This window comes from Buteo buteo, chromosome 18, assembly GCF_964188355.1.
Source record: "Buteo buteo chromosome 18, bButBut1.hap1.1, whole genome shotgun sequence".
In the NCBI taxonomy this organism is placed as follows: Eukaryota; Metazoa; Chordata; class Aves; order Accipitriformes; family Accipitridae; genus Buteo; species Buteo buteo.
The window spans coordinates 26,281,808-26,298,889 of NC_134188.1; the positions used below are offsets into that span (position 1 = coordinate 26,281,808).

Sequence of the window (17,082 nt, forward strand, 5' to 3'; positions counted from 1 at the left end):
TCTGTGCTGGGCTCACTGGCTTTGCGTGATGAACGCCGCTTTGTCTTGGGCTGGGTTCGTGCCCTGACACGTTGGACACGTGTGGGACAGTTCATCTGCCCTTGGATGAGTTGAGTTGAGTTGGGTTGTGCTCATTTCTCTTTGCTGGCTGTACCGGGCGCTCAGGGTGACTGCTCAAACACAGAGGAGATGAGTCCAACTGCTCTTACAGGACCAAGGGAGGAATGAAAACATCCATCCCAAGCTCTGCAACTAAATAAATTGCTCCCTTCCTCCGGGCTGCTGGGATGTGAGTGCTGTTGGGTGCTGATCCAGCAGAGCTGACTGTGCTGGGTGTCCTGAGCCCTGAGGAGGTCCATCAAGGTTCTGCCCATGGGTTGTCTGCACTGATCTTCCTGCCTTGCTAAGCAGACTCCATGGCTCACACCAGCAGATGGAGGAAAATCAAATGAGCTATACAGTCCTCATCTGCTGCTCTTGTTTTGCTGTTGGTGCAACCCTAAGTTGGGAAACTGAGGCTCTGGGTGACGGCTCCGCTGTGTCCGTAGGTTGGTGTTAGGTCAGGGGATTTGAGCATGGATCTTGTGTCTCAGACTATCCTTTTACTCTGAAGTGAGTTCAAAAGATTTCTGAGACGGTTTATGAAGAAATGTGGTAGTGTTTAATTAGCTGGAAAAGATTTTCCTCTGGGAACAGCAGAACTACATTCTTATGGTGCAAAAATGGGCCAACCCTGATGCATTTGGATGCTGTACATAACTAAACAGAGAAACCTCTAGCCGGTGGCATGGAAAGCATCCTTTCTTCCCTTTTCCTCCCCTCTTTGCTGGGATGTTTTGCTCCAAGGTCTGAACTTTAACATCCACAGCTTGGGGGAGGGCCAGCGCTGGGGGCTTCGGCACGGTGGCCGTCTAGGGCCCCCGTCCTTTGTCCAGGCTGAATAGCTCTCTGCAGAGCTGCCGGGCAGAGGTATGCAATCTGCAAACCTCTTTTCTTTCCCCCTCTTGGCTGACAGACAAAGTCTTCCCTCGGAGACGATGCTCACGGCAGTATGCTGCCCTCGGTGGGGCTGTGGGGCCGGGAGAGGGTCCCCCACGCTGCGTCCCAATCTCCTCGTCTCCCCTTAACAGCAGGGCACAAAGAGCCGCTTAGGCATTCACAGGAGCAGAGAGGGACCCAAGCCAGGGCACGCTGAATTGCACAAAGTAGGATTTATCTTCAAAGAAATATTTCCCCCCTTTCTGAGCGCCGTTTTTTGTTGGTTTGTTTCTTTTTTTTTTTTTTTTTCCAAGGGATTTATTCTTCCTTCTCGTCCCCCCCTCCAAGGAAGGCTTTGACACGTCAAAGCACTTTTTGCCTCCCCATGGTGGCTTTTCAGTGGTGGGAGAGCAACTTCTTAGAAAGCCATGGGCCACCCAGGGGCAAAGCCCGGGGCTGTTCCCCATGTGCTGCACGGGGCTGAGCTGAGCACGGCTGCACACATGGCTGCTGGTGATGTTGCACAGCCACAAGCAAGGAGGTGAGGTGAGGACAAAAGGTGAGGACAAAACTCTTCCCTTCTCCTGTTGACCACGCTGAAGCGTGGGGAGCAACGTTTCACCCCACTTTGGTCATGCTGAGTCTCCATTTTCAGGCTTGACCTGGAGGTATGAACTTACCAGTGCTCCTGATTCCCTCTTTGGGTGAACAAAATGACACCTAAACATGGACATCTTGCTGCTTCCAGCTGGGACCAACATCTGGCTGGGTGGTGGAAGGTCTCCATGTGGTCACAGCTGGAAGGTTGCTGTTCTGATAGCTTTTGGGGCTAATTTTTGCCTATTCCCACCTGTACTGCCCAGAGGTGGGATGCCAGCTTCCCCAAAGGGCTGGCCATCCTTATACAGGGACCCCTAAGACTGAGATAAGGGGGGCTATAACAAGTTTATGGGTTATATATCAGCCCTATGAAGGAGCTGAGAGTCAAAGAGGGAAGGCACCGCTGATGGGTCTGGCATGAACAGGGCCAAAGCTACCTGTGCATTGTGCCCACTTCTGTGATGCTGGGAAAGTGCCCATAGACCCTGTTCTTGGGTCAAAGCTTTCTTACACTACGAGCCATGTGAATACATCCTGGGAAAGCAAATCCTGAAAAACATGTCATCCAAGCCGTTTCATAGGTGAATATCTTCTTTTTAAAATGAGATTTCTGATTTCTGATTTGGAGTTTTTCAGGCCCTTCCATGGCCAAACTGGGCCCTATCCACATTGTAGTACAGGGGAAGATATGGAAAACAGGCATGAAAGCACAAAATTCTGCTGTGTTTGCATCAGCATTTGATGCTGGATTTTGGGGCTTCTTTGTTATCCTCAGCCAGAATCTTCTCTCCCCCATTACCATCGATAAAGCTGACAGCAATTGCTGCCACTTGGGGCTGGGAGAGCACCTTGGGTTGGACACAGATCACCCTTCCCTGGAGCAACCAGGGCTGGTGAGCCTCCTGCCCACTCATCACCTGGACCCACCATGATGGAGCAGCTGCAGCTTTAGTCCTTGGGACCATGGAGACCCAGGGCTGGCATGGTCTGATGGCCACCAAGCATGCTGGGTTGGTGGTTGTGGGTGGCCACCTTTGCTTGAGTGGTGCAGTGGAAGTTTCTAGAAGGACAGTTGGGGCTGTTGGGACTTTCTAGAAGGAAGAGGGGGAGGTGCAACATTCTGCAAGGAGGGCTGGTGTGGGCAAGACCTTCCAGAAGAAAAGGAGAGTGGGCTGGGAGGACCTCTCTAGAAGGTAGGTGGGGTGGACCTGTGTAGAAAGAAGCTTTCAGTCAAAAATAATTTAAACTTGGCCCCCACTGAGCAGCTGTGCTGGGAATAACCTCCCATTCCCCCTCAAAGGAAAGTTTCCCTAACCAAAATCATCCCCATCTGTGCCAGACCTATGCTTTTGCTCCTTGCAATGGAGGAAGGCTGGTGGCGTGCAAACCTCTGCAGAACTGAAGCCACCTGGCCCTTTTGGGAGATTTCTGTGTAATAATAATAGATGGTAATATGCTTGAGTCCAGCCAAAGACGTGGCATTTGTGAAAAGTCTTTCTCCACCCCTTCTTTTGCTTCCTTTTTTTTTTTTTTTTTTAAGCTATTATTCATCAGCTTTATTCAAAACACTCATTTTGCTCCTATCAGGCGAGAGGGAAAATCTATTGAAGCGCCATGAAACCCTTTTACAAACACGATGATTTCCCCTTGCCTGTTTCCACGCGAAGCTGAAAGCATTTGTATAAAAACCGTTGTAAATGCTCTGAGGCTTGGCCAATAATTTCCTGGGCACATATTTGTTAATGTAACTCACAAAGTACTTTGAAGATGAAGAAAAACAACTGTTATTTCCAGTGACGATGATTATGATTAAACAAGGTTTCTGCAAGTGATTGTGGATAGTGAGTCATCCCTGGGGACCGGACATTGGGCAAAAACATCCTCCAAGCATGAGAGACTATTGAGAGAGGTACCGTGAAGGAGTAGAGAGACACCAAACAGTTTTGGGGGAGGGTTGGGGCAGAGGAAAAAGTGATTTGTGCGAAATGTCGTTCAACTTTGGAACTTTATTTCCCATGATGGTCACTCTGGAATAAAGGCAGGGATTAAGATGCCTTTTCTACCCTAAATTCTCATGGCCAATCTGTGGCTTTGTTTTCAGGTGAATAGATCCCACCTTGGAGTGAGGCTTGCTTCACTGTGCAGCGTTACCAAACCCTTATCACTCGTCCGCAGCCACAGGGGTTGGTTCCTCAGGGGCTTGTCAAATTGACCCCACAAAATTATTTGGTTGCCTCAGAAGATCTTGCCTTAAAGCATTTGCATGTGACCACAGATGAATCCTGGTCTCAGCAGACTCTGGGACTGAAAATTGAGTCAGGCCATGCCAACCATTTCCAGCACAGCTCCTGCTGGGTGTCTGACCTTTAGACTGTAGTGCAGAGCGTCCTCTGTGACAGGGATAAGTCCCTGTGCAATCCTAATAGATGCAGGATTTTGGCTGTACTTGTAGATTAATTTGGTAGAAATGCATTTGATTATTTGTGTCTGTTCAAAGTGTGATGGCATATTACAAAATACAGGGCATTAACCTTGGTGGAAACCTCCCCATAGCTTTGAAAACCACAACCATTGCATGTTGGAGGTGTACTACAACAAATGAAATGCATAAATATTGTCCCTGCAATCACAGGAGCAGTTAATCCTTTTTAAACCCTTCTACTTCCACATTCATTCGTTATTTCTTGTGTTAAGCCCTATTGTTTCTTTGCTCTAATGACACCTCAAAGCCAACAGCTAATCAACTCATGAAATGTACTTCGCATGTGTTTGTCTCGAGCTGCACATACTCCCTGGGATCCCACACAGAAGTAAGGTATAATTAGGGCTTATAAAGAAACTGTTGAAAGTCTTAGTGATAAATTATAATTATCATCTGCCAGGGAAAGGAAAGGATGTAGAGTATATTCCACATCATGGGGAGATTATGACTAGCTTTATTTTATTTGATCCTTTTTCCTTTCCTGTGTTAAACCTCATTAATTCGCTGAAAAGAAACGGAAAGCAGATGATGGTGAAATAAAGGGGACCCTAGGCTGTGATCCAGAGCCTTGGGCAGAAATGCAGGTTTAAGGGATGCTCTTTGCTGAGCTTTTCTGCCTGGTGGCACGGTCTGTGTGCTGCTCGTGGTGATGGTGATCAACCAGCAGCTTGCCAGGAGGTTGATTTTACTCCTTTGCACCTATTGATGCAATGCTGTGGAAGACTTCCAAATGGAAGGGCAGGAACTGATACACCAGAGAGTGGTGGGATGGCACCAGAAATCCCCATGCAAGGGAGCTACAGGTTCTGGGAAGGCTCAGCTCAGGCAAAAGGTACCTCCCACCCCTAGCATGGGGTTCATTTTCTCTCCAAATCCCTTGAGAATGGTCATATGGGCTAAGTGGGCATCACTTCTATCGCCTGCCTTCCTACACCATCAAGATGCTCAGGGCAAGCAGGCCATGCTCAGGTGCTGAGAAATGACCATCTCTATGTCCCTCACATGGCTGCTGGTACCCACAGAATATTTTTTTTGCCTATTTTCTTCTTGCAGCTGACTGGGAAGTGTGTTTGTAATATCTGAAAAGAGCCCTGCACCCGCCTGCCCGTGTGTTGTAGGATATTGTGTTGGAGAAAGTTGGTAAGATGTAGGAGAAAGGAAGAAGAGAAATGCTTAAAAGACACAAGGAAAAGGCTATAGGGCAATGCCAAATTTGGCTGCTGTACCTGTTTATCCCTCAAAAGATGGATGCCCTAGCTCTACAGCACAAAAAAAGACAAGGATACTTTCTTTTTCCTTGTGTAGTGGCCTCTCAAGCAAGCTCGGCTTGCAGTTCCTTCTGCATTCAGGCCTTGTGGCCGAATATGTTTCCTGCTTTTTCTCCCCTGTTCCTTCATCCGTCATCCCCCTGGGCTATTTCTCATGCTTTTCCTCACTCTCATGCTTTTCCTCACTCTCTGTCAAGCAGTGGGAAACAAGCAGCTCTGTTCAACTGCCTGCGATTATGGGGATTCTTATCTGTGAACAAACAAAGTCTCTGTTTGCAAGGGAAAAACCTGAGATCTCTTGGGTTTATGGAGCTGAAAAACATATGTTACCGCTTTCACGGCTCACTTGCTAAGGATTCCTAAACTTTGCTCTCCTACCGATGTGTGTTTTCCTGCTTGCTCTTTGCTCCTTATATCCACCATGAACAGGGCATGAGGTAGTGGGCTTAAACTGTACCACAGGAGACTACACATTGGGAAAAAACTTTAAATGTTAAAGCTAGTTTGGACTGGAGTAGCCTGTCTTGGGAGCTGGTGGGATCTCCATCACCAGCAATTTTTATGAGGGGGGAAGACTAACCCCTAGATTTAACACCTGACATGCTGCTGTAACCAGCCAGATGGAGTGAACAGTGTTTTGAGGTCTCTGTTATCTTTGTTTTCCTGTTAAATCCTACGTGCTCAATGGTAAATATTGATGCGTGAGCCTCGTGCCCACACCAGGAATGTGAGTAACAAACCTCGTGGCCCTCTGCCAGCAAAATTGATGGGTTTGGTCCAGTGTCCTGAATTCCTATTGCTGAAGGAGAAGGGCTGGGCAAGAATGGATGCTGTGGTCAGGGGAACTCATGGTTTAGGGATCCTCCTAGGAGGTAATAAATACTGCAACCCCATGGCACACGACACCCTTCTGGTAAGAGCTCTGCAGGTTCAAATATATTCAGAAGGTGTGGCTGGGGTAACTTGGTAATTACTGGGTTTATGCCAGGTGTACTTGAGGCCAGCTGAAGAAGGCAGTGGGATCAGCTGTCGCCTGTACCGCTCGCCGGTGGCATAACGCCTGCACCCCTCATCTGTGCTCTGCGTAATTCAAGAGCAGGATCACCATCTTGCTGCATGGCATTAGCATCAATTTTTTACTATGGGGTGACATGCTGATGCCCGGATCTGATACTGCTGAGCTTCTAGAGGTGGCTTGACCCCACCATATCCAAGAGTGTGGGATTCCCTGTGACTGTCCGGGATGGGCAGACACATCTGTCTCAGGAAAATATTCAGGGCTTGGCACGCTTGGGCACTGCTTAATTAGTAGTGATCCAAACTGAAACCCCTTTTGTTTCATTTCCATCCTCTCTCTTTGCACCCCAGCTGCCCATAGGCTAGGACATTTGGAAAGGGTACCAGGGATGCGTCATTTCAGTTTTAACTTGCATCTTATGTCTCTGGTTTTTTTGTGCTTTCTGTAAACTTATCAGGTTTTTGGGAAGTGTCAGTTTGCAAGGAATTATCCACTGATTTCTGCAAAGACGCACTGGGCTCTGAGTTATTTGCAAACAACTTACGTGTGCATTTCATCCGTATGTATAGTGCAGCAAATTGCTCATTCTTGTTCTTAAACGGCTGTTATTACATCAGTTAAATCAGGGAAATCGGAGTCCTAAGCTGAGACTTTGCAGCACACATGCCTGGATTTGAACATGGTTGGTATGGACTCAAGGATACAATGGCACTTTTTAATGCAACAGAAAAATATCTCTGGCTATCTCTGTGCTCTGAAGAAGTGCTGGGTAATGGTTCTTCTTTGTATGCCTACACAAGACTTTTTTTTCTAAATCTTTCCTTGTGGTCTTGATAGTGCCCTGCTGGATGAACTGCTCTTTGCTGGCACAAACCCCTGTGCTATTTGTTTCACTGTTAACTAAACTACATCAGTTGCAATTTACCACCAAGTTCTTTGTTTAAAATCTTGATTACGAAGAGATCTCCTATGTGTGCATCTTTACAGCTGCTCTTTCTACCCTTGAAAAACAGTGCCACATAAAGCTATTTCAGTCAGGAGATAATTTTTTTCTGAAGGGATTAGTCTCTGCAGTGCTGTAGTTTTGCCAGGATAAGAGAGATGTTTACGTGGAGCGTTTTAGTCCCTTTCCAACATGAACTAGTTAAACTGGTAGCAGGTTGCAGACAGGTTACAGTGATGTTGAATTAATTCTCATGGCTAAGCCTGGGCTCAGGTTCATCTGACATAATTTGGGAATCTGCAAGGAGTGCTTAAGTTAGTGATTTCATTTTCCAGAGCTCCCTGTACAGTCAAAAGGAGGCAGACGTTCCCTCAGAGGGGATTCAGAGCACCAAAGTTACAGCCAGGAGCACCACTGACTGCTGAGGAGAGTTGCAATGACCATGCTTTTCTGTTAGACAGCTCACTTAGCTATATAAAATTAGTAAAGTTGTCCTCAGCACCCTTTCCTGCTGGTTGCAGCATCTTCTTGAGAAAACTTCCTCTCTTTTTTCTGATATGAAAAGCTTACCCAAAAGGAAAGGAGGGTTACAGTCTCCTCATAAAACCTGTAGTCTTGTTTCAGGAGGAAGATGAGATAAAGCCGCTCAGATGGAGGCCAGTTCCACCAGCCTCAAGAGGCTCAAGTTTGGAAAACTGAAGGTGGTACGTCGGCGCTTGCTACAGAGATACGAGCATCAGCCCTTCATCTCCTGCCTGGCTGGTTTCTACAGCTGCCGGTGGAAGCGGTACCAGCGCAGAAGGACCGAGCCTGGGAAATGCTGCTGCAAGACGGTAAATTAGCTCAAAATCAGCACAGATATTGATTTCTGTGTAAGGACACAGAGGAACAGGTCAGTCCAAGCTGAGAAGTGGTTGATGTCATGGGCCAAAGGCATCCATGCCCAACATCATTTGGAGCCCACTGCGATCTGTGGGGTTGTTAGATTTTGCTCTAAGTGCTTGATGTATTGCTGTGTTTCTGTGGCAAGCTCAGTTTGTCTGTGCCATCGCACAGCTAACAAATGTGTGGTGGCAGGAGAGGACTTTGCACCAAACCCTCTGGGCCGGTGAAACATCTCAAAGCCATAGGATCAAATTAAAGAAGTAAAACTGGGGTTGGGTGTGCAGTAAGAATTGCAAAGAGGGCTGCTGCAGAGTGCGATTCCCTCTCACGTGAGGTGGTTAAAATCCTGTTCATCTGTGAAGTCGTGAGACCTGTTTTGCCTGAAAATAAATACTGCAGAGTACGCTTTTGAGGACATTCCACTGGTCACAGGGGGCAGGGAGGGGAGTCCTCTCCATATCTACTTCAGGAGGTCCAACACCAAGCCACGTGCCTTAGGGACAGGCTAAAAGTGTCTGCTATTTACTCTGATTGCCTTGGAGTAGACAGGGCTCTGACAACTTGTCCTTCCTTTCCCTCTCCAGCGGGAATGTGTGTTTTTCCCATTGCTTGTTGGAGCGTTCTGCTTTTCTCTGGTCTTTCTGTACATGTGGGGTGAAGCGAAAAATGACTACAATAACTTTGACTGGTAAGTACCCTCTTCTCCTCCTCTCCCGCTCCTTGGGCAGGTCAGCAGGGTGGCTGGGCAGAGAGGAGCACCCTCCCCAGCAGCTGTGCTGCAGCAGGGCACTTCAACCGTGAACCAAAGATTTGAGTCCTTAAACTCTTGGTCACAGCATCCAAATTGAACAGCCAGTGACTTCAGAGGTGCTGAGGCTCTGCCCTTTGCTTGGCTGCAATTTTTAGGTGTAAGTGTGAATATGGGAGAAAGGGGAGAATCATCATCACAAAAATTGTGAGTGAAGGGGACTAAATAGCTCTTTCCTTTCCTTCTCTGAGTCTTTGGGTTTTTTTTCCCCTGTTCTCTCTGAAGAAATGTAGTAGCTGGCATCAGAGGCATTGTATCAGCTATCTCACTGAAAGACAATTGCATGTTCCCAGGCTCAAAAGTAAGAAATAACCGGCAGGGATTTATGCAAATCCTTTCCTCCTGCAGTACGTAGGCAACAGTTATGCAAATCTGGCCCCTAAAATTAAATTAAAACAGCTGAAATATTATGGAGGGGAAAGGTGTAATAATGTTATTCATCCTTAATAAGCCTTTGGGTAAAAAGTAAAGCTTCCCTCTCTCCCTCTCCTTGGGCAATCCCTCTGCAGCTCCTCCAGCTTTCTGGTGTTTTCTGTTTCAAAACCTGACTCAAATCTCCTTTTTGCTGCGGTGCCTTACGCAACTGCAAGCAGACAAGGTGGGCTGCTGGCCTGAGTCATGGCATCTCACTGTTTCCCCAGGCTGCCTTCTCTACAGCAAGGTGCTGTGTCTTACAGTCAGACTGGGAGCTCTCTGGAGCAGGGCCATCAATTTGGTCCTGTATTTTACCACCCCAGCACATTGGGGTATTAGTCTGGTGGTTAATGCAATGATGGATTTGGGGAATGTAGCTCTTAACCACTTTTGCATGTTACAGGGTAGGTTATTCCTCCCTCCTTTTTTGTTTCATTACTTTGAAAACTTCAAAATTTCAGGGAACAGGGCTGTTATTTCCCTCCAGTCCACGTGCTAAACACAAACACTATTATAATATTTTATTACTTTTTAGGTATAACTATGGGAACCTGGGCTTTTGGTTTCTCTGGTCTCTTGTTCTCCTGATTGTGGCTGCAATCTTGTTCATGTACATCACGCTGTTATTGGTAAGTAATGTTCCTTGTAAGCCGACCGTGTTTTATAGTCCTAAAAAGTAAACATAAGGATGGCTTTAATGTGTCAGACCAAAGCTCAGCCTAGCCCTGCATTTGATCTTTAAACAGAAGATACCTGGGGAAGACTGGGAACACAACAAGTGTTTACGGTACTTTCTCCCCTTGTTCACCTGTGGATGACCAATTTCAGCTTGGGGGTCTCTGAGCCAGACATAGTTTAAGTGATTTCTCTCAATGATTTCCCTTCGATGAATGTGTCCAGTCTCTCCTCGAACCCAAGGAAAGCTAAGCCAGCAGTGGCTGGATTTAGATTTAGGAGAAGCTGAAGATTCTTGCTTTGACAGCAGGGAAGTATGGGGCTCTGAGTCATGTAGCGCTGGTGATATGTCATCAAAGCTGAGTTATTCCTCTAATTCTGAATAAAAAGGCTCATTAGAAGAAGGGGAACATTATCACTGAAGCTGCCTTGACTCACTCTGCTTTGCTGGAGGGTTCCTCTCCAGGTAGAGACTACAGAAGTGTCACAAAATGCAAGTTTATGCCCAAAGAGGCAATGTTCCTGAAATCTTTACTTTTCCAAATCCTGTGAAATTTTCTCTAGACTTCTGACCTGCTGTCTGCTTTAGTTACTGGAAACATACCAAAAGCAAGCATTTCCTAAAATGTCTACCTTTTTCTCTGTCCTTTCTCTCATAGGGAACTCCCCCAAAAAAGACAGATCTGCATCTGTGTTTCCACCTTCTGCATCCAGAGCTATAGGCTAAGAAATCACTTTAACTCCAGGGACTGGAGTCCACGTTCAGTCTCATGCCTGCTCCAACTTTCATTTTGAAATGCCAGGTGCTAAGGGTGAGATTATGGCTTTGACTCACCTCTGTGACCAAGACAACCAGCTTTTATCATCAATTCCTGCTGTTCTTGCCCATTCCTTGATGTGTCATCATATAGTCAGTCTGTAAATTGCTCATGGCAAGAAATCTCTTTTTGCTTTGTTCATGTAGTGCCTAACACAATAGGTTTCTGGGGTCCTTTGTCCCTGCTGAAGTACAAATAAATAGTGATTTTATTCTAGTGCTAGCAATAAAACCCCAAAATGATAAACAGGACATCTGCTTGGCCATGCCCACAGCAATCAATAGCATCATAAAAGCTGTGGACTGACCGAGCTCTGAGTAGGGCAAATAACAATATTTAATTACAAGGATTCTGTGACACCCTGGTGGCTGTAGGGCTCAATGTCTATTATTCAGCAAAGCCTACCTGGCTTTCCCAGTGACCGTGGAGAAGTGTGGGTGGTTTGGTGGTTACAATGCTGCTTTGGGCACCTCAGAGCTTTGCCAGAGATGCCCATCTGACATGGATACCTCTGAGATCATACCTCAGCAGGCTGTGGATCTCGAGTCAACATCAGGATCAGACTAACCCATCATAGCACATGCTAGAAGTGGGCTTTACAGGATTTCCCGGGCTTGAGGAGCCTGAAGACCCCTGGGGCTGGTATGTCAGCTTGGTCATGCTCTGTCTGGACCCAAACATCAGCCAGTGTCCAAGCAGTGGACTTTCTTAGAGGAGTTTCATGTCCTTGGCAGCATGAATGTGATGACCGCAAGCTATCAGGACAGGTGATGGGCAAATAAAAGCCAGAAAGGAAGATGGAAAATATGAGGTGAAATTGGTGTCCTACATGGTTCAGTTCAGTCTTGGTCCCACTCTTCATTGTGTAGACACATCCTCCTCCTTTCAGCAGCTCAGCTCTGTCTGATGAGGCTAACAGCATTTGCCTTCCTCAGGAGGATGAGCACGGGTAAACCTGAAAGAATACAAGTAGTCTGGATCCTAGTAGACAAGTCCTACAAGAGAAACACTTCAGAGGTTCCTCTGCTCTGGGGTCAGCCCCTGCAGTGAGGGTCCATGCTCCTTGCTTTCATGAAGCTGTTAAGCAACCCACCATCCTTAACGATGGCACCCAACTGGAGCCTGCAAGCCTGCTTCCATGACCTTATTGTGAACCACTGAAGCAAACACTTTTCTGCCCACCAGCCACCAGCGGCTGAACAAAACGCTGCACAACAAAGCACTTGCTGTCTGGACAAAGATGCTCTCCAGCCGCATGCATCATTGTAATTTTTTCAGACAATCAGTTTCAATTAATTCAATTGTTATCACTCCCCAAGACAATTTTCTCATCCCTGTTAGAACTAAAAGGTTAAGCTGAGGGGTCTAATTGCAGGACCATTCATGCTCAGTGAAGAAGAAAAAACTTTTCTTGTTCAGTCTTTCAAACACCAACAGATAATATTTTCCTCTCTGTAGTTCAACCATGTTTGTTCTAAGGGTTTTGTGGAAGTGACTAACGACTGTGTGAAGTAAAGAGGTTCCCATGTGTTGTGGCCTCTCCATCCTGGACAGCTTTAGAGGAGAAGGATGAAGCTAGGTGACTGTGGCTTGAGATGTTAAGTTTCAGGGGTGCACATCACATCAGCTCACTGGTCCATCAAGATGCGTTCTCCTAAAGTGACCAGCGGTGCAACTGTGAGAGTTCCTTCTTCACCCTCTGAGGATGAAACCTGGTGATTATTCATCTCATAGGCTGATAATGAGATGTTGTTTCCATCCATGAAAATGAGCTCACCCTCCGATGGCATTCCCGGATGTGACGCATCATTCATACAGAAATTGTACTGCAGTAGCAGGGGAGAGTCCGGCTGAGCATGGCCTGTGAAATAAGTGTTTGGCTGCACCTTAGGCAAGGACCAGGTGTTTGTATAACATTACTTGCAGAAAAGGAGCAAAGTGTCTTTTTTCTTCCTTTTTCTGAAACAGCTTATTTAAATGGGGCTGGCTTAAGATCTTTAGCAGTAATTCAATTCTCTCTGAACTGCTCCCATGGTTACTCATCATGTGCTGGGTGTAGGATTCGATTAAAGGAGGCTAATATGTCAAGAAGCACTTAAAAGCTGATCTGTATTCTCTGCTGAGCTTATATCTTGCTTCAAATCAGCATGATCCTGAAAAAAGAGTGTGTTTGTAGCTGGATAGGAAACAGCTTAAATTCCTTTGTAGTTGTGTTTCAGGAGAGAAAAGCCTCTTTCCCTAAATCTGTATGTCCTGTTTTCAAACAATCCCACTGTGCTGTAGTCTGGAGGGACCTGCATCATAAATGATCCTTCTCAGTACAGCACTGATGTCTACTAACAGACACTTTTCTCTGAACCCTGATATCTGATGATACTGGTCCCCAAATTGTCCCTTATGGTAGTTGGGAAACTTGCCCCAGGCACTCAGATTCCTGAGCGTAGACCTGTGCATTTTCACAGCAGCAAGGTACTTCTGGTGAAATTCATCACCAGGTTCATCAGTTTCTTAGGTACGGGATAACTTGAAGAAACTTTCCATCAAAGCCATGGCCTGGCTTTCCTCATCCTTTGCTTCTTGGTATTCAAGGCTTCTCGAGTTGTCCCCTGCCCTGGCTGGGGTTTGTGCCATGCCTCTCTGGAACCCTCACCAAGGGCTTCAACTTGCCATCGGAGGGAAAGAACGTGTCAGCCACCAAAAACTAGAGTCTTTGAATCTCCAAGGCAGTTTTCCCTGTTCTGAGATGTGCCTGTCTCTTGTGTTTCCTGCGATTACTGTGGAAGTGTTGTCTCCTTTGCTGTCTGCTCTGTATTTTTGTGGTGCTTTGGAGGCATTTTTTATTCCCTGACGTCTCTCCCATGGTTAATATGCTTCTAATCACATGCCTAATCACAAAAAAATAGGCAAAGTTAGTGCTGTATTGGTTCATAGCATAGCAGTAGACCCTGGCTATCATACTCACAAAGAAAAGTCATTGAAAGTGTGTACCCCAAAGTGCCCCATTACCTGTTACCCATGAAAGGGCTTTGATCCTGCAGGGCAGCCTTGGTATGTGTTTGGCCATTTCAGAAGCATTTTTACTGTAGCAATAAACACTTCTCTCTGTACACTTGTCCTGCTAACAGCCTTGACATTGTGCTGGAAGACATAGTATTAAGTGACTTCCCAATGCAAAAATAATTCCAGAAGTACCTCACTGAACACATTTCATCATCTTCTACCAGGATGTAAACAACCTCTTCTTGATTTCCCAGGTCCTAGCAATGTGTTTGCTTGCAGAAGGTCAGCAGCTGTACCTACACTGGAGTCACAAGGTGGGGAGACTCAGGGCTTTCTGGTAACTCTAATCTATGCTTTAAATCACTTGAGTCTGTGGTGTTTCTCTGCATGAAAAACATCTTAGATTATGGGAGAGAAGGAAGAGAGGGAAGAGGTTAATCTTAGGAGACTACAGATACCCATAAGAATGATATCTCCACCTGAGCTGATCACCTAAACTCCCTTTGTAGATAGTAGAGGGAAGTGAATCCCCTGAGGATGCAATTCATCCAGCTGGTCATAGACATCTAAATTAAGATGAAATGAATCACACTTAAAGTACCTTTTTTTTCCCCCACTGACTCTAAAAGGAGCCTGCAGTGACTCATTCAGGTGAAGTCTATATTTGACAGGTCTACATGTGCTAACACGAAGACAAAAGCTAAGTGTTCATAAGGACATCATGTAACAGACTCTAGCAGCAGTGAAAAAAGTGGCTGCTGTCTCTGCAGAAAAGAAAGCTGCCTTTTCCAAGGCATCCCGGTGCCTTGTACCTTTTGGTCTTTGGGTGGTTTCAGAATGCTACCTGGAGTTTTGAAGGTGCAGAAACAAATCCCCAGAGAGTTGCTGCTGCAAAATGATGCATTAGAATCACCGTCCTTGATAAATTACTGAGGCTGAGGTGTTTAAAAAATGAGCCTCTAGCCATGCAGTTTAGGGGAGAATGTAATGTGATTGCAAATCTTGCAGTGGAAGGGAATAGCTGAACATGCAGATACTTGATCCTATGTTTCTTCATTTAAGTAATGGAAACACAGTCATCTTTACTATTGAAAATTGGCTTCCAGAAGAACCAGAAAGATATAGAACAATTTGTAAAAAAACCCTGAGACTGCATCCTTGGGTGGAAGAGATTAGGGACAGATTGATTATTAAGGTGTTGATCTGTAGGATCTCCCTGAAAAATGATTAGAGCTTTGGTCCAATTTTTGCTAGCACTTAGTTCTCAGCAGATAGATGATGTACCAAGAAGAGCCTGCCATCACCATAGTGCTGGTACCAAACTGAGCAAGAAGCCAAACTGACCGAGCTACCTTCTCACTTTTTTGGTTAAAAAGTGAACTCTCATCTCTTAATTATGGGAGTCTTTGCTGTTGCTGAAGCCTGTTGCAGAGCAGCTCATAGCATAAGGAAGCTGTGTTGCTGTCTCTTTTGGATGGAATTAATCACTTCTGAATTTAGCCATCTGCAGGTTAGGGATTTGATGTAAGGTGATGATCAAGGCTTCATCTACATCAACAGAGAGAGAGAGAGGCATCTTCCATCATAAAGCAAGCGGGAATGGATCACCTCTGGAAATTCCTCTCTTTGTCCAAGGATTATAGAGGGAGCCCTGAGAGCTGACTTAGTTGGGTACCCAACTCTTAAGATCAGTCTTGCCAGCAATCGATAGCACTGTTGGTCTGGTTTTAGTCCCGTTGGATCTCTTTGTCTCTGAACTGGCATAGTCAAGCTGATGCATCCTAAACTTACCAAGTCCAAGCTGCTTAAATAAGCTTGTGAGTCAAACGGGTGGCACACCCTGTGCAGAAATGCTGAAGCTGATTTATGTCTTCTTTGCCTTTCCAGATTGGGACTTTTCTTGTCCTGGGCTTCTCTATAACAGCCCTCTTCATATTATCGGTACTCTGGGGAGATCAATGGAAAACTGTCCGCCTGTCATTCCAGGTAAGAGGGGCTGGGAAGTCTGTTTGAAAGAACAACTTGTTTATAGAACAAATTTGTGGTAATTGCTAGGAAACATTCCACATGCATTCTTCACATGGATTTTCCTGGCAGGGTACGTGTCTTTGAGTAAACTTTTATTATGACTTAACATTTCCTCTTGGGAGAAAGGAAGCCAAGACCCAAGGCTGAGTTTCAAGCTATCTGATGGAACATGTCTCAGTTTGGGAAGTCACATCCTTTTTTTTTTTTTTTTTTTTTTTCCCTGACAAAAATGTTGTAGGTATACTGTTAATTTTCAGGTGCCCAGGACAGGTAAATTAGACCCCTTTGGCCAGATTGCTGGAGCAAGAACGTTCTCCCTAATCAGCTCTTGCCAGTTCAGCAGCTTTAGCACTAGCACATTTTCAGTCTTCTGTGACTCAGAAGTGTTTCATTTCCCTTCATCTCAGGACAGCACTGAGTTTTTGGGGAGCAGGTGGAGAATGCTGGTTTCAGGTGGGACAACCTGCGGGGTGCGGGAGGTCAGAGTGCATGGTCTGCTGGCCTCCTCAACTCTCACCACATCTGGAGATGGAGGCAAGACCTGCTCAGTGCTGTTTAGTGTCTGAGCATCCAGGTCCCCACATGTATTGGGAAGCAAGAAGTATGTAGCCTTTGATTATACAGCTGACCTGAAGATGTTATTTGGGCCTATCACTTCTCCCCCATGTGTCTTACTGCTTGTGAATGTTGGGAGAGCAATGCATATGGACTGGAAAAGAAATCACAGATGTGGTGTTCGTAGGGTATCGTTAATTGCACATTCCTGCTCTACAGAGTTTGGTAACCATTGGGCTGTGCACTGGCAAAGGTAATGAGAAACCATCAGCTTCTCCTCTCCCTTACAGACTCCAGGGGAGGTGGATGAGGAGAAGGAGACACAAGAGCCTTTGGGTTCCCCACAGGTCCTGTTTATTTTGGGTGTTCATGCCCCTTGAGATGCTTCACGTGGCCTCCCACTGCTGTTCCCAAAGGACATGGATCTCTTGTAGATCCTGTGTCATGTCCATTAGCCCTGTAAAGCTATCTCAAATATCCTGGACATCTCAGATGGCACCGCTGTTTACGCAACTGAATCCTGCTTCTGATCGGAAGATGTTGGTATCAAGTGTCCGGGGCAGACAGTATCACATGCAGTAACATCTCTCAATAACTGCTGCTTTCTTCA

The 17,082-nt window shown here is 46.0% G+C and overlaps 1 protein-coding gene across 2 annotated transcripts in view; it reads left to right on the forward strand.

The window, feature by feature from the left end:
• Positions 1-17,082, forward strand: part of GDPD4 (glycerophosphodiester phosphodiesterase domain containing 4) — a 33,519-nt gene that overhangs the window by 4,729 nt on the left and 11,708 nt on the right. The window contains exons 2-6 of one of the 2 annotated variants that reach the window (XM_075050453.1): positions 7,903-8,122; positions 8,759-8,862; positions 9,932-10,025; positions 14,144-14,203; positions 15,777-15,875. In XM_075050453.1, coding sequence (XP_074906554.1) covers positions 7,940-8,122; positions 8,759-8,862; positions 9,932-10,025; positions 14,144-14,203; positions 15,777-15,875 — 540 coding nt within the window. In that variant the 5' untranslated portion in view covers positions 7,903-7,939. The remainder of the gene's footprint in view (positions 1-7,902; positions 8,123-8,758; positions 8,863-9,931; positions 10,026-14,143; positions 14,204-15,776; positions 15,876-17,082) is intronic. The other variant, XM_075050454.1, reaches the window with a different exon arrangement.